Source organism: Electrophorus electricus, chromosome 12 (genome assembly GCF_041902795.1).
Source record: "Electrophorus electricus isolate QZ-2024a chromosome 12, ASM4190279v1, whole genome shotgun sequence".
NCBI lineage: Eukaryota > Metazoa > Chordata > Actinopteri > Gymnotiformes > Gymnotidae > Electrophorus > Electrophorus electricus.
Window position 1 is genome coordinate 13,907,456 of NC_137508.1, and position 23,538 is coordinate 13,930,993.

General features: G+C 43.8%; 3 protein-coding genes across 8 annotated transcripts in view; 2 read left to right on the forward strand and 1 right to left on the reverse strand.

The window, feature by feature from the left end:
• Nucleotides 1-3,735, forward strand: part of mcu (mitochondrial calcium uniporter) — a 50,592-nt gene extending 46,857 nt beyond the window's left edge. For all 3 annotated transcript variants that reach the window (XM_081724494.1, XM_027022975.3, XM_081724495.1), the window contains one exon: nucleotides 73-3,735. In XM_081724494.1, the coding sequence (XP_081580620.1) occupies nucleotides 73-153 (81 nt within the window). In that variant the 3' untranslated portion in view covers nucleotides 154-3,735. The remainder of the gene's footprint in view (nucleotides 1-72) is intronic.
• A 1,227-nt stretch (nucleotides 3,736-4,962) lies between these two features.
• On the forward strand, nucleotides 4,963-18,749 carry oit3 (oncoprotein induced transcript 3). 3 transcript variants are annotated; one of them, XM_027023467.3, is made up of 9 exons: nucleotides 4,966-5,144; nucleotides 7,040-7,414; nucleotides 7,547-7,660; nucleotides 9,552-9,674; nucleotides 11,055-11,177; nucleotides 16,701-16,915; nucleotides 17,131-17,543; nucleotides 17,685-17,784; nucleotides 17,940-18,747. In XM_027023467.3, exons 1-9 carry the CDS (start codon nucleotides 5,069-5,071, stop codon nucleotides 18,099-18,101), a joined length of 1,701 nt encoding a protein of 566 aa, XP_026879268.2. In that variant the 5' UTR covers nucleotides 4,966-5,068; the 3' UTR covers nucleotides 18,102-18,747. The 3 variants fall into 3 exon arrangements, with proteins under 3 accessions (XP_081581159.1, XP_026879268.2, XP_026879276.2); XM_027023475.3 differs by having other exon boundaries at nucleotides 16,701-16,861; nucleotides 17,940-18,746; XM_081725033.1 differs by lacking the exon at nucleotides 17,685-17,784 and having other exon boundaries at nucleotides 4,963-5,144; nucleotides 17,131-17,221; nucleotides 17,940-18,749.
• A 175-nt stretch (nucleotides 18,750-18,924) lies between these two features.
• Nucleotides 18,925-23,465, reverse strand: pla2g12b (phospholipase A2, group XIIB). Of its 2 annotated transcripts, none has more exons than XM_081725034.1 (4): nucleotides 22,543-23,465; nucleotides 21,767-21,843; nucleotides 20,762-20,927; nucleotides 18,925-19,603 (listed from the first exon to the last, which is right to left on the reverse strand). In XM_081725034.1, exons 1-4 carry the CDS (start codon nucleotides 22,901-22,903, stop codon nucleotides 19,485-19,487), a joined length of 723 nt encoding a protein of 240 aa, XP_081581160.1. In that variant the 5' UTR covers nucleotides 22,904-23,465; the 3' UTR covers nucleotides 18,925-19,484. The 2 variants fall into 2 exon arrangements, with proteins under 2 accessions (XP_081581160.1, XP_026879457.1); XM_027023656.2 differs by having other exon boundaries at nucleotides 21,755-21,843; nucleotides 22,543-23,462.
• Nucleotides 23,466-23,538: the final 73 nt, after the last annotated feature.

The window sequence follows — 23,538 nt, forward strand, 5'->3', positions numbered from 1 at the left end:
CCGAGACACTGTTTCTCCTTCCCAATCCCTCTCATCTCTCCCCTTTCGCCTCTGGCTTTCTCTTCCTTTCAGGCGGAGTTGGACCTGAAACGTCTGAGAGATCCTCTCCAACTGCACCTCCCTGTCCAGCAAATCAACAGCAGCAAAGACTGATGGGAAGAGTGAAAGACTCCCTCCTCCCCTTCCTCCTTGTCTCACTCTCTCTCTATTTCTCCTTCCTTCTCTCTGTCCATAATACTTTTGCCACCCCTCTCTCTCTCTCTCTCTGTCTCTCTCTCCCTCCCTCTCCCTCACTCTCTGTCTCTGACAGAACCATCTCCAGATGAAATGTTGGAGCCTTTTAATTATTATTGTTTTTAGGTGTTTTGTTTTGGTTTTGAAAACTGAGTAGTCACCCCGTGTCAAAGGAGATGGGGAGGGAACGCAATCAAAAGAGAAGAAAGATCCTGATACGCCTCTGGCTCTAGTTGTGCCTGCAGACCTTTGAGCTCTGATAAGCCCACAAGGGCCCAGACAGAACTGCTGCAGTCCACAGGAAGCTCCTGCTGCCTAACAGGAAATGACATCTGGCTTTGGACAGCCTCCAAGGGACAGTGACCCCACTCTCTGCATGGGACATTAAAAAAAACACAAATAAACAACAAAAAAAAGACAAACACACACACACATACACACAGGCTCTGTGGTTAAGCACCTCTAAAACCTAAGAACACTGTTCAGCTCTTGGGCAAACTTTTCTTTTTACAGGGAAGTTGTAAACCTGTCTGGTGCAGGGAAGAAAGACCCTGTGCTTTTTTTTCCCCAGCACTGGACGTGTTAACGTGGACATTTAGCTGCAGCGGCGCTTAGTCCGCCCCCTACGTACAGGGAGTATTGGGCTCGGGCCCCCTTCTCTCCATCCCTCCTTCCTCCTCAGTCCCTTAGTGGCTGGGACCTCCCGACTGCTGCCACGCCTCCCGTACACGTCCCCCCTCCAAGCCCGCCTTTAACATCACGGACAACTGTCTGCTGTGACGATACAAGAGCTGGACCAGGGGTGAGACCACACTGCTGCTATGTGTGTGAGAGGAGCAGGGGTCACATGACGAGCATCATTTCCTGTGCAGACCTGTTCCAGCCTGCAGACCAGAAATCTACTGGCTAAACATCACTGTGTGTCCTATTATTCCAAAACAACAACAACAAAAAAATTTATTAATTATTGAAAAAAAAAGGGTAAAAGAGAAATAATTTTGGCACTTTTTATTTTAAAAGCCATATTATATTTGTTATGGTGGGTGGAAAAAAAGAATAACTAGAATCAACTTTTTGTTTCTCGGTGGAGGAGTTACTCCCTTTACCATCATTTCAGTCATCACTTTAACATAAGGCCAGTGTCTTCAGTGTTGAAGCTGTTCATCACTGTATCAAGTCAGGTCTCTTTCTCATACATGTAGCTATTAATGTGACTACATAATTCCAACACGCACATGACGTTTGCTTGATGCCGGCTGAAACTGGTGGCATGAAGTACGCAACGAACATCCACTAACATGCGCTCGTCTGCTTTGCAACCGAAAATTCAGTAGAGGATTGCCCAGTACAATTTAGAGGGTTGTCTCTCTTCGTTTCCTGCACTGCGCTTTCCAAGCTACGCAAAACTACGTTACCCACAGTGCCTCCCAGCACCCGGTGCAGCTGGCTGGACACGGCTCTGCTGTTCTTCTTTCTCGGCTTCAGCACCTCAGCAAAACAGACATGTGACACACAACCACTTTTTCTTAAGAAAAGGAAGAGAAAAGGAAACACAGGCGATGAAATCCGGGCCCCGAGTGCGTGACGAATCTCGCATGTTTGTTTGGGGGTTTTTTTGGCCACACGTATCCTCCTCAGTACGCCAAGAATCTAGTGGTCCATGGAGAGAACCATGTAATATAGTACATCATAGTGGGTTTCTCCCACCCATCCACAACATGCTGTAACACGTGGCTGTCGCATCCTCTTGTCTGTAGTGCCACACTAGTTCTAAAGCACCGGACGGAAAGATGGGAGTTCAGGACTAAGCCCGAACGCATCCACTGCTCAGCTGCATTTCTGTCTCGGGTGCTAAGAACCATTCTGATCGTGTCTCTTCACGACGAGGTGCTCGAATCATGTTCCATTTTAGTTCATGAACTCGGCCTTTCGCTTTGCAATGCATTTGGTGGATCGCTGTATTACACGCTTGCATAAGATGTACCTCTCTTGTGTGTTCCACCAGTTTGTATGCATTATAGCGCCTTTAGAGGATTGTGATGTATGAGGTTTTGTGTTCAGCACCGCCCCATCAGCTCGCCCAACACTTGTTCAAACACACTCACTGATACAAGACATACCCTATCTGCCTGTCACCCGAAGTGGCATCCCAAAGCTTATTACTCCATGCTGGCCTCTGGATTTTAAATGCTGCAGATTAGAGTGGTGCATTAACATCCAGAGTCGTTATCTTACTGACCTCCTAAAGGGCGAATTCTCCTACCCAGCTGCCTTGATGAGGCTGCAGTTTGCTGCCTGCGGTTTGAGTCGTCTCTGTGGTCAGGCCAGCCACGGGAGACGCTAGTCGAGGTTGAGACTGCACTCCTCCGCGTGGGGCTGGGCTATGATGTAAGCTCTGGATTTGAAGCCACTGCAGATGCAGACTCACCAAGGCCTGAACTTCTGTGGAGATTGTCATTACCTGTCATTATCTAAAGTGTGGATGATGGATTTGGTCACAGTAAAAGAGGATTGATGTGTGGTTTGGATTTCTTTCTTTTTTGGGTTGCGTTTTTTAAATAGAGGCAGGCAGAGAAAGTGTTTGTGTGTCACCATTTAGTCCAAGTGAAAATCAAAGGATTCACTAGGGAGTGATTCCATTCTGGGCCTAGTCAATTAGCACGAATCGATCTCATCTCATGGCCCATGCACCCTCGCCCCCGCGCCTCACCTCATGTCATTATGTCATGTCATAAATCCTCAACTGCAGACGCACGCACAGTCAGAAAACACTCCCGTCTCATCACCCGCAACAGCCTGACGATTGTGAGGCTACCAAAGGCATCGTCACTCACTTCAGTATCACCGTTGATCATTTTTACTTTGTATCTTTTCAGGGTAATCATTTGTTGGCTTGAGGTTTTGTTTTTTGGGTTGTTTTTTTTTTGTCTGTTTGTTTTTTACAAGAGTATATCTAATATATGGAACTTATTCTAAAGCGGGTGTTGCATGAATGTATGTTTACAAGGGGAAATTATATTAAATGATCCAAAATAATAATAATTCCAGAGATTGCAGGCTCTTGGTTGTCTGGGGCTTTATACAGCTTTTCCTACCTATTGGTCCTCAAAGACGGCCCCTGTGTGAATGTCCATCCACACTGTCCACCCCCCACCCCCGCTCTCCTCTTCTCTCGCAGATACCTCTCCGTCTCTTCACAAAGCCTCCCCTTCACGTGAAGTTGGTTTAAGAAATGTGCATACTTTTTTACATTTTTTTTTTTACGCACACTCAACATGAGAATTAAGATCCATCAAGTGTAAGTGAAGCAGGATGTCATGTTCCCATTCAGATCTTTTTCTTCATTTCAAGATTTTTTTTTTTCCCTCACACATTGGCCTCAGATGCTGTGATGTTGAAAGATTATAAAAAATAAAAATGTAAACTCCTGTATCATTTATGAAATGTGTATAAAAGAGAAATGTAATTCAGTTATCAATAAATGCTTAGCCAGTTTTGGAACTGAGTCTTACTTCTTTTCTTTTTTTCTTCTGATACCCTGTGAAACAAGCCTGAGTTGTGAATGGTTTCTGTTGTAATAATCACAGTATTTAGTAGTATTAACAATTCTGTGTGTATAATGGGGCTTGAATTCTGTGTTCTAACACTGTACAAAAGGTCATTTGAGTCAGAGAGACCGTGTGAGTAAGAAACAGCCTAGCCCCACCACATGATTAGCAAAGCTTGTTTCTGATGCACTGTCAACCTGTTTAGTAACAGGTTCATCTTTATTTCAAGACTACACAGTTAGGCCTTGACCTTCTCAAATCTGCATCCTCAGCCATTATCCATCCTGTACGTTACTTCCTACCTGATAAAAATGGGCTTTGATTGAGTGCAAGCATCAGGTTTCTAACAGTATATGGTAGTTTCTGAGAGCTTCTATACAAATAGACTATATTCAGTTGGGGATTCCACACTCCTCATAGCTCAAACAAGGTAACAAACTCTGCTGCCTTTCTGTCATCACTCCTAGTGTGCTGCTTCTTTTTTTAACATCCAATGACTGGTCCAAAGTTTCAAACAGGATGGCCTATTGAACAATGTCCCTAAGAAGCTTGACTCTTTCCAGCTCTCATCTCTTAATGGATGCACTGATTATAGTAGCAATCCATTTAAAAGCAAAAAAAGAGCTCTTGCTGCAAACAGCATGTCATATGACAATGCAGCGTTCACTGAACCTGCTGTGAGTGGATGATGACCAGAGCACCATTCAGTGCAGGTCATACCAGTCACCATAATGCTCCTTGCACACTGGGCCCCAGAGATGTTACCAATTACCACCATTTTCCAGCTTGCCTGTTCCCTTCCCAATACTAAAAAAATTAATAATATGGTATGACTCATCAAAATAAAGTGATAAAACCAGTCGGATTTGAGAGATGAGTTGGCCACAGTAGCACGTCAAGGAAGGTCTGGGATTCTTCCAGGAAATATGCTTGGGACATGTGGGAGCTCAATAGGGAGCAGAAGATCTGGTGCTGTGAGAAACTGCAGGCATAGTAGGATAAACTCCAGGAACAATGAGAGGATGATTGTGTCCCTGGACCGGAGGGGTGTGTGTCATAGACAGGCGAGGGGACAGGACATGAGGGTCAAGGTGAGACAGCTGTCCTTTCCACTGTGCTAGAACACACATAGAAAGCCCACAACCCAAGCTGCTAATTCAGACCCAACCCTCACGGACCCGACATAACTGGCTCCAGTATTAAAAGACCCTCTCCTTCCCCACGAACCTCACAAAAGCCTGCAGCAGATTAGACCTACTGCAAATTTCTTGTAATCCAGAGACTCCATGACACTCTCTATCTTGGCTGATATGGTTCTGGTGCTGGCAGCCCTCCAGACTGTGTCTACCATTCAGGTGTTGGGTAAGTGCATAATATATAACATGCATTGCTTTTCCAGTTTTAGGGTTTTCCCACATGCATGATGTACTAGAGGTAACCTCAAAACACAGCCGTTGTGGGTGTTGAAGTTTCCTGTGATGGTGTTCTTAAACTAGCCTTAGACTATCTTATTAAAGCTGATTGAATGAAAAGTGGAATATGAAAGGGACTATCTTATTGAGTGTGGCTTATCTGTATATATATATATATATATATATATATGTAAAAAGTAGACTATTCAGACCAACTACATTGAAGTGGTTGACTATGCATTAATTTGTTAATTGTGCTGATGCTATAGCTCTTGCTATTACCTGAGCTACAAAGGAATTTCATTATCAAAAAGACTTCAGTACTATTCATTGGTGTGTTTGATGGTATTAAAAATTATGCCAATCAGTTTCATTGCTGTGTCTGTGTATTTATCCATTTACAGCCCTGCCAGCCCTGGAACTTCATATGCTAGATTCAATCAGACCAGGTCTGGGTAGTCAGAGGACATTTTGGCATTAAAAGAAATTGTGATGTTTTGTTTAGTTTGGTTTTGGTTGGCTTAAGGGAAAGTCCAAGGTTTTGTCTGTGTAGATGAGCTCCTACAGCCTTCTGAGAGGAGGCAGATGAAATTACTTGTTTTGGCAGCGTTTGAGAAATCTTGTGTTTACAGCGTGTTGCCTTGACCTGTGTCCTCGGTGATTCATGAACTACGATACATCCTGCATTCGCCAAACTTCCTAAAGAGATAGATCTATCTGCAGTCTGCCCCTTTCATCTGAATAAGGTCAACCACCAGGAGTGTTTGAAAGGGTATGCAGGAGAAGCAAAGGTAAAGAGCACTACGTTTGTACTGGATTAGTGTGGGGAGCGTACTCACCGCATTCATGAGAGGATTATCGGGAGCTTGTGCAGGTTGCTTGTTTGCAGCAAGCAGTTTTGATCTCTTTGCTACAAGGTGCCCCATAGTCCCATTCAAAGCCCTGTTTTGGAAGTTTAGCTGAAAAACATGTCCTGCGCAGTTTCCTTAATTGGTCCCAAATGTTGGTTGTGAATGGATCCTGTTTAACATGGTAAGGGTAAGGCCAAATTCCACCCAAAGTGGAGAGAGAGAGAGAGAGAGAGAGAGTGCGTGTGCGTGTGCGTGCATGCGCAATTAGTGTTCTGCATCAGTACTTCTAAAAAAAAAAAAAAACAACCAAAAAAACCCCCAAAACCATTCATCCATGGATCAGGCCTCTAATCACTCCGATTGGCCCTCAGGCCAGCCGGCTGCTGCTCTGTTCTGCATATCTGTTTGTGATGCAGGGCTACACGTGCCAGGTTCTTTCTTCCTCGTTAGCCTGGAGAGCAGTCCATCAGCCATTGCTTTCTGTTTACTTTCTGAAATCCACTTTATCTGAAATCAAGTGAACGAGGAGAAAAAATTTCACACCGACAAATCTGATTTAAAAGCTGTATTTGTTTCACAGGCGAGCCATGGCCTCTCTATCTGAAGGCGCATTCCAAATTAGATGTCTATTACCATCTCTTCAATGCTTGAGGGACACTATGGGTTCATAACATATGACTTTACAAAAAATTAATTTACATGCAAATTTGGCTTAGGAGCTTCACCTACAAATGCTAATACTTCTAATAATTGACTAACTGGAAGGGCAGAATAATTATTCTGTATAAACAATTAGAGGTCATTTATCAAACTCCCCTAATGCCTGAACTTTTCAATGCACATCTTTTGTTGTGCCTTCATACCAAGATCAAACCTACTCGTCCCTGCTGTGCTAGGCATTCTAACATTTCTGGGTGAAATACACCAAAAGTAATTCTGCTCTGAGATCAGCGCATATGTTCTTCCTCCCCCCACCGCCCCCCACCACTCCCAGCTCCAGACCCCTGCTCGGCCTACATCAGCCTCAATGAGCCGTGGCGCAACACCGACTACCATGTCAACAACTCTGCGGGAGTGCCCCTGTGCGACCGCCACGTGGCGGGTGAGTGGTACCGCTTCACAGGCATGTCCGGCGACGCCATGCCCACCTTCTGCATCGAGGAGAACCACTGTGGCACCCACGCACCCATCTGGCTCAACGGCAGCCACCCACAGCCCGCTGATGGGGTGGTCACGCTGACCACGTGCGCCAGCTTCAACAATGACTGCTGCCACTGGCAGGGCACGGTGGATGTGAAAGCCTGCACCAAGGGTTACTATGTGTACCGCCTGCCCCGACCTTCCGTGTGCTTCCATGTCTACTGTGGCCGTAAGTCTTTCCTCCTTCCCATCTGCCTGCCAGGCCTAAGTCTGCCTGCCAGGATTCTGGGTACCACTCTAAAGTGGCATTGAAAATGTATATGCAGTGTTTTATGCTGTGTATGGATGTGGATGTGTGTAGATTTCTATGACATCTGTGATGAGGTGGAATGCAGCGGTCCAGGATGTCCAGTGGAACCAGAGTGCCACTGCCCTGATGGGACGGTGCTGGGGCCAGACAGCCAGACATGCCTGGGTGAGCTGAAATGTTTTGGGAGAGAGAGGGGGAGAGAGATTAGGAAGTCAAGGTGAGAGAGCCAATTTGAGAAGATTCTTGGGGGAATGTTCTATACTAAGAAACAAATATACCAGAACCTTTAAGGTTCATGGATTATCACCACCTTACTGGTTACTCATGCCTTTGCAAAAATGGCACTAGCAGTATAATCCATATGATATAATGTAGGGATTTTCTAAGTATTAGTTCTATGTTAAATGTGAAGTTCACTGAACTATCCATCAACAAATAAGAATTTGATATATATATATCATGTTGTTAAATGTATATATATATATATATATATATATATATATATATATATATATATATATATATATATATATATATATATATATATGTGTGTGTAAATTTTAAACTTTGGCCAACAAACATTAACACAGACAAGGGCAGATGAGAGCAATCAAATTCTGGGTAGGTATTACACTCGGATTTTCTCGGATATCTAATTAGGAATGTCAAGCGCTCTGTTATCATATAATTAGTCTCAAACTTATCACTTTGAATGCTCTCTCCTCCCCCTTAATACCAGTCTTTCTCTACCTCTATCTCCCCCCCTTAATACCAGTCTTTCTCTACCTCTATCTCCCCCCTTAATACCAGTCTTTCTCTACCTCTATCTCCTCCCTTAATACCAGTCTTTCTCTACCTCTATCTCCCCCCCTTAATACCAGTCTTTCTCTACCTCTCTCCTCCCCCTTAATACCAGTCTTTCTCTACCTCTATCTCCCCCCCTTAATACCAGTCTTTCTCTACCTCTATCTCCCCCCCTTAATACCAGTCTTTCTCTACCTCTATCTCCCCCCCTTAATACCAGTCTTTCTCTACCTCTATCTCCCCCCTTAATACCAGTCTTTCTCTACCTCTATCTCCCCCCTTAATACCAGTCTTTCTCTACCTCTATCTCCCCCCCTTAATACCAGTCTTTCTCTACCTCTCTCCTCCCCCTTAATACCAGTCTTTCTCTACCTCTATCTCCCCCCCTTAATACCAGTCTTTCTCTACCTCTCTCCTCCCCCTTAATACGTCTTTCTCTACCTCTATCTCCCCCCCTTAATACCAGTCTTTCTCTACCTCTCTCCTCCCCCTTAATACGTCTTTCTCTACCTCTATCTCCCCCCCTTAATACCAGTCTTTCTCTACCTCTATCTCCCCCCTTAATGCCAGTCTTTCTCTACCTCTATCTCCTCCCCCTTAATACCAGTCTTTCTCTACCTCTATCTCCCCCCCTTAATACCAGTCTTTCTCTACCTCTATCTCCCCCCTTAATGCCAGTCTTTCTCTACCTCTATCTCCTCCCCCTTAATACCAGTCTTTCTCTACCTCTATCTCCCCCCCTTAATACCAGTCTTTCTCTACCTCTATCTCCTCCCCCTTAATGTCAGTCTTTCTCTACCTCTATCTCCCCCCCTTAATACCAGTCTTTCTCTACCTCTATCTCCCCCCTTAATGCCAGTCTTTCTCTACCTCTATCTCCCCCCTTAATGCCAGTCTTTCTCTACCTCTATCTCCCCCCTTAATACCAGTCTTTCTCTACCTCTATCTCCCCCCCTTAATACCAGTCTTTCTCTACCTCTATCTCCCCCCTTAATACCAGTCTTTCTCTACCTCTATCTCCCCAGCAAACCATCTTCATCACGCCTTTTCTCTAATCTGTCCTTAATCTGTCCTTCTCCCATTATTAAGCAATGCGCCACCTCTTACCGTCAATCCCACACCCTCGCATACATGCATCCTTTTTTCCCCCTGGGCACTGGGCACTGTCATGCCCTTCCAGTTCTCCTTCCCTCGCTTCCTCCGTTCCTCTTCGCTGATCCCTGTCCCACTTGTTTGCTCCCGCGTGCGCAAGACGTGAACGAGTGCGAGACAAACAACGGCGGCTGCGCGGACGTGTGTGTGAACACCAAGGGCTCGCGGCAGTGCGATTGCGGCCCTGGCCGAGCGCTGGCGACGGACGGCCGAACCTGCAACGGTGAGCCGTAGGGGCTGGGCGGTTAAAGCTGATATAAGCGATTCGTGTGTGCTCACTTTATCAGGGCATATACTCCGCACTAATCGCTGAAGTAGGCCTACGTTCCTGCTATGTAATATGGTTAAATTCCATACTACTCAATTACACTTAAGGAATATGAGGGGCTTATATGACAGCTAATTCTTTGGGTAACCTACTCAAATGTTTTTTTTTGTGTGCCAAAGATAGCACCATTGTGGTGGATGAAGGGTTTTCAACAGTATGAATGAAGCTGCATTTCATTCCTTGTATTCCCTACACACTAATCACATAATGCGAGTCAAAGGAACTGTAGGCGATGGAATCCCTTCATTTGGAAAGCCCTGCAACATCATCACGCAGAAGTGATGTTGTTTTGAATGCTTCAGTTAGTTCCTTTAATTGCTAATGTGGCTAGCAAACTACTGAACTGTAGTTATCTATATAATGTCGATCCTACATTTTACATGTAAGATGATCATCTGATTGATGTTCGCTAAACATGCTTATAGCTAATATTTACCCAGGGATGACTAACTATCATACTAAATTCATTTTCTGGTTGATTTGGCAACTTTTCTGAACAGGTTACTTCCACATCAGTGATTGTTTTCAGCTAGAATCTGTGAAATATTAATAGCACTCACACACATGAATGAACTCTGACGTTTTCCCGTTTATTTCCTTCTATGGGATGATCAGCCAGCCTACTCGATCATGCAATGATTGATGGAAAAACCTTCATGTCAAATTCATGCATAGTGATAAATGTTATTTACTCCTCCCTGTGCGGGCTTAAATTCCCTTTGAACTGAACCTTTTCAGTGGTTTAGAATCTCCCTTAAGAAATCGGCCTAATTAGCTGTGTGTAGTCAGGGAACTACCGGGGCCTTTCATATTCACTACTTCGTTTTAAACGTGTGTCTTCTTTTAAGTATAACATATTGTGGCATTTTTGCACTGTGAGCATATTAATCCCTCAGTTGTACTAAAAAATAGTGTAGTATCTAAGTACACAATTTTAGACACAGCAGATATTGCAGTTCTTGCTAACTTGCCTGTTTTAGTCACCAAAAGTGTGCACCCTGCCTTTAGTGCATGCTTAACAATTAGCCTCGACTTGTTTGGGTGTATGTACAAAATAATTGGCAGGGCGGGGAGACTGCCTTGTAGAGTAGTGTAATACACCTGCACCATCTTTACAACTGCTCATTACAGAACTCGGAGACATTTTATTTTCTCAGAGCAGCTATTTTTGCGACAACTATCCTAGTGTAAAGTGAGATTAGCCAAAGCATTCTTATAATATGGCTTACAGCGGCTTTAACCATGTTAACACTGTGATGTTTACACTTCATGCAGAGATCGCCGGCTGCCACAGTGTGAACGGAGGCTGCAGTCACGGCTGTTCGGAGGAGCAGGAATCGTATTACTGCCATTGCCCCAGAGGCTTGACACTGGGCGAGGATAGGCGCACCTGTCAGGGTCAGCGCCGCTCCACTGCACAGCTCTCAAATCTCACATCCACACGTGTGAATGTGGAAGCTGAATGTGCGAACCGGAGGAGGGACCAAGTCCCTGTTCACACCCAGCATTAACATTCGTTGTGGGTGACTGGATTATAAATGGTCTGCAATAAGCACAAGTGTGAAAAGGTACAATGCGATTCAGAGATGCATCATAGTCTGATCACTCACACCGCTTTTGGAGGTTGTCTGGGATGCATCAGGTCACATTACATCTGTAGTGTGAACGGTATTGCAACCTGATGTGTCCTTGACAGCAACAAAGCACCATATCAATTATGTCCTTGCCCTAGTCAGAAAACGCATAAAAACTGCACACTGGAAAAGATAATGGATCAAATCTGGTGCACCAGTGAGATGAGATGCCTGATTTGAGATGAGATGCGAGACATTTCTGAAAACAAAGTTTAGTGGAAATTATGCAAGAAATTCGATCACAAGTGGGCACTCGAGATGCATTCAAAATGCCAGGTGTAAATGGCTATGCCTTTTGGTAGTCCCTTGTGATCGGATTACCCAAGACGCACGTTAATGACAGGTGTGAGCAAGGTTTAACTTTCAACTAACAAGTAAGTCTCAAATCTTGACACTATTAAAACACGTATATATAAACGTATTCATGTGCTTTAAACTATGAAAAGATCTTAAGAGTATGCCAAAACAATTTTTTGACAAACGCAGCAAAACAAAACAACAATATAGACAGCGGGTTGGAAGAGAGCTCCCTTCATATTAACTGTTATTTTTAATTATTATCTTGCTATTTTTAGTTATCTAGAAAATTTATTACCAGATTAACTAACAGATGTAAGAACAAAATTAGTCTTCTTTGTGTAATCTCAAATGTTGAACAGCGTCTGATGTTTCATCTCCATCAGTGATCTTCACTCTACATGTATGTTTTGCATGTTGCAGGTCTTTTTTTTATTTGCACCAGCAGGGACTTTGTAGTTTAAAAGGTTTATTTGTGGCAACATGTTTCAAGCCAACACCACCTTTAGGGCACATTCACATGGCAAGGAGGATTCTGCCAAAATTATGCATGTAAATATCATCAGTAAAATTCTGTTCCGATCTGTACCTGCTTGGTACAATGTATCAAACGTGTATGTGGATTTTTTGCAGAATCCACTCCACCATGTGAACATACCCTGCACATAAACTGGAGACCAATGTTGCTAACTAGTTTTCAGGTGAAGGTACTACAGGCAGGTCGGTTTTTCTATTATTTTATGTCATTACATGATGTCATTAGGCACTGACGTAAAACTCATTACATAGAATACACAATGATATTACAATAATTTACTGGTTGTCTTGGAGAAAAATATTTGAAATGCTAATTTTTATTTGTAAATGTATGTGTTATAAATAACACTTTTTATGATCAGATATTTTAGATAATTACACATTACACATGATCAATGACATTTTATTTATTTTCTTATTAACTAGTAAAACTACACATTCTGAACAGTTATATTTTTACACAGTGTACTGGAAATGAATTAACATGCTACCTACTTGATCAACAATTATAGCTACAAGGTATGACAAGGAATATTATATATGCTATCTTATGGAACAATTTCAGCTAGCAACTTGAAACGGTTATGATGTGTATGCTAGGTGTGCCTCTCCAGCTCTTTTGCAGCCAGCTTCAGGCTATACTGCAGCAGGAGCTGAGAGTGTGCAGTGACCTTCCCTTTCGAACTTTGACACGCCGCCACTCATTTGGCTGAACAGCCATTCAACCTCATATGTGAGTGTGGCAGGGTGAGGGTGGCGAATGCAGCTTAGCAAATTCTTCAAACAGATTTGATCTGAAAGAGTCTGGGTAGTTACTCACTTCACTCCAAAGCTCAGCTCTATTTCTAGTTGAATTCCAGCTAAGTAGATGGATATTTCACTGTTAGGAAACTATTTTGTCAGTTGTTTGGGGCTGGTACCTCAGCTACTTTAGCATTTCCGTAACATTCGAAAAGGCAACGATTCATGAGGTTTCTACGTTGCCTGTGAGACTTGCTTGCAGTTTCTCGCTTAAAGTAAGAATGTAGTTGAAGCAACATCTCTGAATGGCCTTGTCATCCTCTAGCAAATGACTGTTTGCTCTCTGTGCTCTCAGAAAGGTACATGATATGGTGATGGACTGAATGTTCATCAGTGGCTTCAGGACATCAATTTTTGCCATAGGGTTGAATACTCTGCTGCAAATTGATGTTAAGATGTTTACCAGATTGTCCAAAAGCTTGACAAGATCTGATTTCTCTCCTTCAAATAAGTTTACTGCAATTTGTACATCGGGTAGAATTGATTTACTTGTACATCAAGAAATAATTCGAGGATGCCAGGTAGACATTGGTCTTGTCCATGCTGTGGAGCACATTTACCATGTAGCAATGCAACCTTGGTCAACTCAAAGTGGACTTTAAGTTTTTCCCACTGACCTCATTATACGAGTTGCTGCATGCTCAGTCGATAGCCAATATGTGGGACTTACGATATGCAGAGGATCCAGGTCACAATTTATAGTGACATACACTGCTTTGTATGCATCTTGCCATTTTGGGGAAATCGAAGACCAGTTGTAGGTTTCCCTGATTAATTACTCAACTCCTAGTTGATTAATTAATTACTCAACTCCTCAACTCCTGGTTTCTTTGGATGCTGCACTGACAGCCAATTGTAAAGAATGGCACACACAACGGATGAGTCAAGTGGGCAATGCATGTTCTTCCTTTAAAATCTTATGAAACCTGTTGTGTACCCCATTCATCACGGATGCATTATCAGTGCAAATACTTTGAGAATTCTCTTTTTAAAGAATGCACTTCTCAAGAAACTCAACTACTGCCTTTGCTGTTGCTCTGGTACGGCCCCCTTCCAGTTCAACCAGCCCAAGAAATGTGGACACAACTGTCCTTTTTTAGCACTGAAATACTGAATCACCTAGCGCAGGTATTTCAAGATACTGACACATGGACATCGGTAGACTCATCCAAAAGGAGACAGAGCTTCTCAACCCCCACATCCGATGTTACCCTTTTGAGAAACTAAGGAGCCGATGCTCCTGTCATCATTTCTGGCCACCTGGTGCAGTGCATTTGGAAGTTTTTTGCTGCCACAGAATCTGAATTATGCAGCTATACAAGCCACAATTAAATGGTCACATGTTAGCAGGGCAGAATGCTCTGCAATGGGCATCGCTATAGTAGCTTCTGCAATTATTCACTTTCTTAACCAACTGTGGCAATGTAAACTGCATTGCAGGGTGGTATGGTTTTGATTTATTAATATGTTTTGCTGTAGCACAATGTCTTTTTGATGACATTTTTTTGCAAGCATATTTGATCTGTAGTATGTACATCTTTTCAACAGCTTTTCAGCACTCTTGTTGCTTGGTTCGCAACAAGCTCTCTCCCATAATCCTCCATGCACAACTACCACCTCCCTCCATAGCAGTGAATGAGACACAGAGCAATGTAAATGCACTGTTACATTGCAGTGAAGTGAGATGATTTTCACACTGCCTCTTGTTCCTTTCTGTGGAGACAGGCGGCAGCTATGTGTGGAGCATTATACGGGCGATCATGTTGCAAATGAACCGAGGAGTTAAGCTCTTCTCATTTCTCAAATAAGAAGTGAGTTTTGCTGGAGGGCAGCCAGTCAACATGGTGTGGTGCATTTCATACATGTCAAGTCAGGCTACAAGCTAAATTCAGTGTTGTGTCGAGGTGGAGGAGAGGATTATCGTTGCTGTGCCAGGATTATCATTGCTCTGTTGGTATGTTATGACTGAGTGTGTGAAAGAGAAAATCATCATTTTCATGGAAAATGCATGTCCTGTACTTTTTCACACAACTCTGTATGAATACAGAATCGGAGTTAAAAGATCCATATCTTACATTTTAAGTTTTTTGTTGATGTCCATTATTTCTGTGGCTTTATGCTCCAAAACAGTCATAACTCATTTTTACCTTACCATTTTCCAACCTCTCTTTAGCTCTTAGAATTAAACAGGCTGTTTTTGCTACTGCGTCTTTAAAACGGATGCGCTCTATTTGGCTGCCATGCGTTTCGCCTCATTCAAACGCACTCAGCGTTGGGAACTGCAGTGTAAGTGGGCAGGGCAAAACTGCTGTAGGCAGATATATGTAAATGAATTTGTTCACGTCACATCACCGATACACTGATTTAAAAACGGGCTGTTCTTGCAGGTTAGAGGCAATAGATGGGACTGAATGGGACAGCGGCCATCTGTAGGTGGAACAAGCGCTGCACTGCACTGTAAATGTAAAGGTTACATCAAGTAACATGAGAGCGGCTTGTTTACTGGTGTGGATTTGGGCCGTCCCTACTGGGAACAGACAGACAGACCGTGTCCCCTGAGTGAGTGTGTGAAAGGGAGTCGTTTGCATGTATTTTAGCGTTTGAATCACTTTTCAAAAATAATTTTTTAAAGTGGCTAAATTTGTTGCGAGATGCTTTATGGAAAAAGTTGCTAAATTAGCAACAAAACTGCCAAGTTGGCATCAATAGCTGCAGGAGCTCAGTTTGGTATAGTTACAGCGAGTACCGTCCAAGCAATGTCAAAGTCTCAGCTGTATGATGCCATATTATTTTAACACTTGAAAAAAAAATTATGCTGAAAATGGGATTTGTCTCATTTTGATGTTAAGTCTAAAGTCAAAGTCGAGGTGCACGTCTTTCCTGAGTCGGACTTGAGTCCATACATCTGATGGGAGCTAGATGTGCTTACAGTCATGGTCATAACTTCGCGGAAAGTGCTGGGACTGGGTTGTTGCCTTGGATTCAGTTCGCCCTCAAGATGTCCCCCGAGAAAGGAAGTCCTCGGGGACACATTGAGAAGGAATAAAACGACGGGACTGAGAGGATCTAACCATAACCTCTTCGAAGAGGTTCACGGACGATTATATATGGCCGCGTTTGCCAAGCCTATGAGTGTTGAACGATACAAGCGGTATCAGCACTATGGATTAAATATCCGTCGGTTTAAGCAGACTATATCTGTAGTACAATTTTTCTATTTAGATTAAAAAATATTTGTTTAGTTTCACGAAATGTAAGATGTGCCGGGTTCGTGATATCGTGAGACAAAATATAAGCACGAGCGTTTTCTTATTTTCAGTAGGATACGTTTGGTTTTATTGCCTAAAATAAGCATATTACTCGAACTGAATAAATAAAGCAAAGACAGCCTGTAGAGGAAACTATTATTTTCAGAGTACAATTAAAAAGGGGCAAAACTAGCCGTTTCAGAAAGTGCTGGGCACATGTGGCCCCATCGTAAATTAGCCTACCCTATGCTTACAAGCACTTGAAATGTGGACATATTTTGTTGGTCGTCGGATCCGTTTTTTTTTTTCATTACACATCGCAGATTAACCAAAAAATACAAAGGGGGCACAGATTTCATTTTTGTTCCTGAGATTAAGTAGCTGTCTGTATGTGTCCAATGCAGTCCCTGTGCAGTGTGACCCCGGCTCCATGGAGGTTTCTGTTCCCAAAGACCTTGGAGGTGGTCTGGAGCTATTTCTGTCCAACTCCTCCTGTCGAGGCGTCTCTAACGGCACTCACATTAACCTGCACTTCAGCCTGAGGACCTGCGGCACTGTGGTCAAGGTGAAGCCCGGCGAGGAAAAACGCTCCACACACCGATCATTCTCGTTTGTCATGGTACATGCTCCATGTACTAGACCTAGTTAGGAGCTTTTAACGCCTCTGGCACAACTTTTTAAGGTGGCGCCCTGATTCTGAGCCTGCAAATGAAATCCCTATTTAGCATGTTAGCATTAGCGTATGGCATTTAAACCAACCACCTTTTATCCCATGCTCTCTTTCTCGCCCTTGTTCGTTCATTTATTTTTTTCACTTTCTCTCGTGTTCTCCAGGTAATCGAGGACAAAATCGTAGCGACGAATTTGGTGACAGGCCTGCCGAAGTCAAGCCCAGGCAGCAGCGGAGATGTGATCGTGCGTACTAGTAAGCTACTGCTGCCTGTAACGTGCGAGTTTCCGAGACACTACGAGGTCTCGGATGGCTACCTGCCCAGCCTGCGCAGTGCTGCCCTGGAGCTGACCGGCCACAGTGAGGGTGTCTTCCCCTTCACTCTGGAACTGTTTAAGAGCGCTGAGTTTTCGGAGCCATATAACGACTCGCCTCAGCTGCGGTTACGCGACTCGCTGTATTTCGGTGTGGAGCCGAGGGAACGGGTGGAGGGCCTTGCTGTACTTGTAGAGACCTGCTTCGCCACTCCTGGCCCCAGAGCCGACCAAGCGCTAAAATATTACCTTATCAAAGACGGGTAAGTGCTAGCGGAACAATATAGGCTTTAGACGATAGGTCTATTTCAAGGTTGCGTTTTGTAATAAACAAGAAGAGAGAAGATATTTAGAAGAAAAATATGAACACTGATCAATAGATTTGCCTGACCTTCCCCTTTCAGCTGTATTTCGGATGAAACGGTGCGTCAGCTGTCAGCTAAAGACCAGCTCTCTAAACACTACCAGGTCCCTGTCTTCAAGTTCATCGGCAATGACAACAGAGTAAGAGCTTCTTGCTGGGCGGGCCAGCTGTCTGGAGGGTGCAGGGTAGTCATGTGGTGATGCAGTCTTTTTGTTGTGATCTGTTGTGTGCGCACGCGTGTCATTTGATTCTGTATCACCTATTCTGAGTATGAGTCATGAATTTTTGTTCATAGGAGGTGTACCTACACTGTCGGGTGCTGGTCTGTGGGCAGGGAGAGTCTCGCTGTACACAGAGCTGTCAGAGACGTATGAGAAGGGGTCTTTGGACCAAGCAGCACCAGGGAAACAAGCGCACACTGACTGGTGGACCCATCTTCATACTGCAAAGCCCCTGATGCGCACGCGTGTGCACACAGACCATCTAGCACTCTACCTTTGACCTTAGGCTACAACTGCTCACCAAAACATACCAATGCCATCTACAGGCTAATCACGTAATCACACAGCCCAAATTAATCGGCAAACACTACATCTGAGTAATCCTTAATGAAGCTGCCAAATGATTTTTGTCATTCTGTCACTCATTGCTGTACACACAGATGACGGTCTCATCTTATCTTCAAGATCTATCCTGACATCACTTTACAACATCGCCTGGAGAGATAGCACTATATCTGAGTCAGTGCATGAGCCAGCACTCCCTCCTTCTCAGTTGTTCAAGACTGTGAAGTACTTGACTCTCGGTACCGCTGAACACACCCATTTTGCGTTGGCAGACCAAATATGTACCCATATACTATCACAAGTTGTAAAGTGTATATTATACATTGCATATTGACTGGAATGACATTGATAAAGTTTGCTTAAATAAATGTATAAATCAATAAATGTGCTGATTATTTGTTGAATGTTAAAAGCGAATATTGCTTGTAGTGTTGTCAGTAGCACTAGCACTGGATTTATACACATACCAATCTGGGCTGTAAAACTAAACTCAGCATCATTCTGTAACACCGGGTCAATAAAAGCTCTCCGCTGAAAAAGTCAACTGTGTCCAGGAAGCAGACTTACAGTGTATGTGAAGGACAATCCAAACCTGGCATTTATTTATTTAAAAAAAAAAAACTTTAAACACACCTGACTGTTTGATATACCACTGTCTTGATCATGTTAATTCATCTTAGAGAAAATAAGATAACTCTTGAACTTAATTTGAAAGACATTTTAATAAATTACAAGTTTATAGCACACACAGTTGAGAGAACTGACACAGGTTTAAATGAGATCTTCAACCACAGTTGCCCTTTGCTCTAGGAATCGCTCCAGAGCATTTATTCCACCTTAGAAAGCTGGTTTCGGAGTCATTTGCCTACTCATTTGAAAAATAAATCTGGCTGAGACCAAAATATTAGTCTCTTATATTTTTATGTGGCACACTAAAAATTGCACAGTGACGGGTTCCTCCAGTCAGTGTGAATTTGGCTAGGAACAGACACATAAAAACAGGAGCTCAGTAGGAGTACAACAGAAATACCCTCTTCCCACAGAACCATGACATACCTATAGATATCCTATATCCTATAGGTAAACCTTGTAACTACATACCATGGAGTAGAACCATGAGTAAGAACTCTGGGATTTGAGCACTTCGGTCTTAATTCCTAAAAGAAGGCACCGGTTTGAAAACTGATTCTCCACTGTCCACCAAGCCCTTGCCAGTCGACTCTGAGGGTGTTTGGCGGCGTTGTGTCACCGTGGTTGGCGGGAGCTCATCCTTCTCACAGCTCATCCTTCTCTTCTCCCTCACAGATGCATGCTGCCCTCTGGCTGTTCATGAAGGGCCTGCAGCCCAGGGTCCACACGGTGTTGTACATGGTGTCTGCAAACATCTCACAAGCTGACAGGGAGAGAGAAAGGGAGGAGTCACAATTTGTCCTGTGCTAAAAAGCCAAGATAATATTCATTACATGATTCCATCATTCCAAGTTACTTTTCACGCCAGTTACGATAAGCAAGAAGCAAAGTGAACGTCAGCATAAGCGAAAGTAAGAGGAAAGCACAGATAAGCTCTTGTGTTCAGATAGCACAACATCTCAGAGTGCAGTAAAATGGAATGGCATAACACATAATATAAAAATGGGCTCTCTATCATTGATGCTACACTAATAGAGTATGTTATCGCAAACGCCTGGAGACTAGGAGATCCCTATGCTCCAGACTAGGACACACATCATGGAGACTAGGAGATCCCTATGCTCCAGACTAGGACACACCTATCATGGAGACTAGGAGATCCCTATGCTCCAGACTAGGACACACCTATCATGGAGACTAGGAGATCCCTATGCTCCAGACTAGGACACACCTATCATGGAGACTAGGAGATCCCTATGCTCCAGACTAGGACACACCTATCATGGAGACTAGGAGATCCCTATGCTCCAGACTAGGACACATCATGGAGACTAGGAGATCCCTATGCTCCAGACTAGGACACACATCATGGAGACTAGGAGATCCCTATGCTCCAGACTAGGACACACCTATCATGGAGACTAGGAGATCCCTATGCTCCAGACTAGGACACACCTATCATGGAGACTAGGAGATCCCTATGCTCCAGACTAGGACACATCATGGAGACTAGGAGATCCCTATGCTCCAGACTAGGACACACATCATGGAGACTAGGAGATCCCTATGCTCCAGACTAGGACACACCTATCATGGAGACTAGGGCACTCCTATCATGGAGACTAGGACACACCAATCATGGAGACTAGGGCACTCCTATCATGGAGACTAGGGCACTCCTATCATGGAGACTAGGGCACTCCTATCATGGAGACTAGGGCACTCCTATCATGGAGACTAGGGCACTCCTATCATGGAGACTAGGGCACTCCTATCATGGAGACTAGGGCACTCCTATCATGGAGACTAGGGCACTCCTATCATGGAGACTAGGGCACTCCTATCATGGAGACTAGGGCACTCCTATCATGTCTTGAGTGCATGGGTGAGTGGTGGGTGCACACATCAGAACACTCCTTACCTTCAACCTTTGACACAAAGCCCAGGCTCTTCTTGAGGTCGCCGCAGATGCTGTGGAGGCACCAGCGGAACTTGGTGTCACAGCGATACTTGTTGGAGCCACAGGTGTCATAGCATATGTCCAGCTGGTTACAGCACTTGGTCATGGCAGGGATGCCCATGTCCAACTGTTGTGGAACGTTACATAGAATTAGTACATGTCAGTTTTCATCATCTCAAACTCCAGACTTATTACATAGCTAATCGGTTAGGTAGTTAATTGCTTTTGTTAATCAAAAGTGAATTGCTCAGTAACTACAGTGAAACTTAGAAAGGTTTCCATCATGAAGGAGACTGGAGACACTGGCAGGTCCACAGAGTATAAGGGGTTAAAACAGTCAAGGTTAAAGTCACAGGACTTCACCAAGGAGTATCTATTTCCTTCAAATTCAAGGTCAATTTTCATTTATTCTCTAAGGTTCCACTATTTCTGTGCTATATTTTATCAATGCTATATTTAAGTTTTAAAAAGTTCATAACCAGTAAAAAAGTAAGAGGTAAGTAAGAGGTAAGTAAGAGGTTTTGAATAAATAGTGATTTGACTTTTTTATTTAGCCAAAAGTACATAGGGAGAACGTGTGTACATGTGTAAATATTTGTGACAATAGCTAAAACACAATTAAAACTTTAATCTTCAGTATGTTGTTATTGAAAACAAAAGAAAAGGAGCAAAAGATGGCGTACTCTACATTTATGGCATTTAGCTGACACTTTTATTCAAAATGACTTACAATTATGACTGAGTACAATTTGGAGGGTTAAGGGTCTTGCCTAGGGGCCCAACAGTGGTTACTTGGCAGCAGTGGGGCTTAAACTGGCAACCTTCTGATTACTAGTCAAGTACCTTAACCACTGAGCTACCACTGCCCTACAGTACTCTACACAGTACTCTACAGTGAAAATGGAAGGATGCCAAGTATTAGCCTGTGTTAGTGGTGGATGAAGAGACACATACACTGTCTGGTACCTGGAAACCGAGCAGCGAGGAAGTGCAGCCGTTGGGCTCAGGCATCTGATAGCTGGGGCGAGCCTGGGGTGCTTTGCCTGACAGACAGTCAATGGCATGCCAGGGTTACACAAAATCAGGAGCAAAGCACTTGTATAGACTTCTACATTTAAGTTCTCCATGAAAATGACTGATAAACTTTGTAGTGGCATGTGGGGTTGTAAACAGCAGTCTGTCTCTTGTAGTAGCACACGCAAGATTAGATCTGTGCACTCTATTGCACGTATCAATCAGACTGGATAAGCAAAGATGTATAAGCAAAGTATCTCTATTCCCAGTTGGATACAAAGTAGTGCAGTGAATGAAAATCTATCAGCAATGGTTGAACTTTGTCCATATGAAACCATACCACTCTACTTTGTTATGCTACCCTGTTCATTCTATTCAAGTAAACCTTTTAGTTAACAGTGGCCATCCAGTACTAATGGAATGAACGGACAGAACGCTGATTAAATCAAGATGATACTTTACCATAATGTGCCTCAAAGGCCCAGATTTCTCAGCATGATGTGTGTTAAGGGTGCGAGAGAAGTGAGATCCATGGAAAGCAAATCTATACTGCTCATAGAAACTGTATGCCAACATCAGAACTTACTCTGACTTGCCAAGAGTATCGCAAGAATAGTAGAATAGTACAATTTTTATTTCAGCCATTTGTAATGCTGCTTTTTTAGGAGGAATGGAGGGTGTGAGATATATTGTGGATATAGGACTAAACGAGGTGCCGTGGTCCTTACCGTATCTGCAGCGGTACTGGCACACACCGTTGCGGCCCCCCATGAGCTCCACCACAGAGTCGAAGTAATTGTTGACTGCCTGGAAGCTGTCCCTGATGGACCCAAACCCCCAGTCCGTCTCGTCCTCCTGGGTCTGAGCCTCAGCTGGGGGCTCGGCGTGTGGCTCGTCAGGGCCCGCAGACTCGGAGTCAGCAGGCACATCCTGGGCAGAGGCTGATGGGATCAGCATGGCAACCAGGCCTGTGGACAGGCAGAAGAGCAGCAGGAGTGCACAGTGGGCAAACGTCATGGCGTTGGTGTGTAGCCGCGTGGGTGGAAGCACGTCCTGAGGAAAGCGCGTCGGTGGAGTGAAAGGAGTCATGCCGAGCTGCACGAACAGCCTGCTGGTGATAGTGTTTCGTGGATGGGACTTTGACCCCTGATTGGATCAAGTAGACAGCGAGGCACGGGCTGGGGCTAAGGTCAAAGGGCACAGTTGAGGGCGGGAGAGAAAGAGCGGGTGCCAGAGGGCCACACGCCTCCTTTCAATCCACTCGGCACTTCTCTGACCTTCCTGCTTTTCGCTGAGAATACTTTGCATTTTTCTGGGGAACAACTTAATCCTATCATCTCCATTTCACAGCTCAACACTTGGTACAAGCATTCTGAAGCAAACCACAACAAATCCGTTTAGCTCAACTGAAAAACATATTTATAATGATTTTTTGAAACAGAGTTGAGGTGTGATGTAAAAATAACCTGGACTGGAAGAGTTTTAAAGGACCATGTTGTATGGATGTTATTATAAGATCATACAAATTCCATGGGTTGGATTACTGCAGTGTATTGCCAAATCTTGGGCGTACACCTAGTGGTTAAATATATGAAGTGCATAAACTAGCAAACCCAGGAGACGGCCAAAGGGCAGATTTATCAGCTCCAGTAAAGTTGAAGATCAACAAGTACATCCACAGCTGCATAGGGCATTAGTCAGAGCTCTTCACACCCCCACCCCCC

What these genes read in the sequence shown, in the direction of transcription:
- pla2g12b (XM_027023656.2), bottom strand. Translation starts at nt 22,903, where the DNA reads ATGACTCCTTTCACTCCACCGACGCGCTTTCCTCAGGACGTGCTTCCA. An exon ending in GTTTCCAGGTACCAGACAGT is followed by an intron (nt 20,928 to 21,754) that starts GTATGTGTCTCT and finishes GTTCCACAACAG; the next exon opens with TTGGACATGGGCATCCCTGC. An exon ending in CTTTGTGTCAAAGGTTGAAG is followed by an intron (nt 19,604 to 20,761) that starts GTAAGGAGTGTT and finishes TCTCCCTGTCAG; the next exon opens with CTTGTGAGATGTTTGCAGAC.
- oit3 (XM_027023467.3), top strand. Translation starts at nt 5,069, where the DNA reads ATGACACTCTCTATCTTGGCTGATATGGTTCTGGTGCTGGCAGCCCTC. An exon ending in GGATAGGCGCACCTGTCAGG is followed by an intron (nt 11,178 to 16,700) that starts GTCAGCGCCGCT and finishes TGTCCAATGCAG; the next exon opens with TCCCTGTGCAGTGTGACCCC. An exon ending in GATCATTCTCGTTTGTCATG is followed by an intron (nt 16,916 to 17,130) that starts GTACATGCTCCA and finishes CGTGTTCTCCAG; the next exon opens with GTAATCGAGGACAAAATCGT.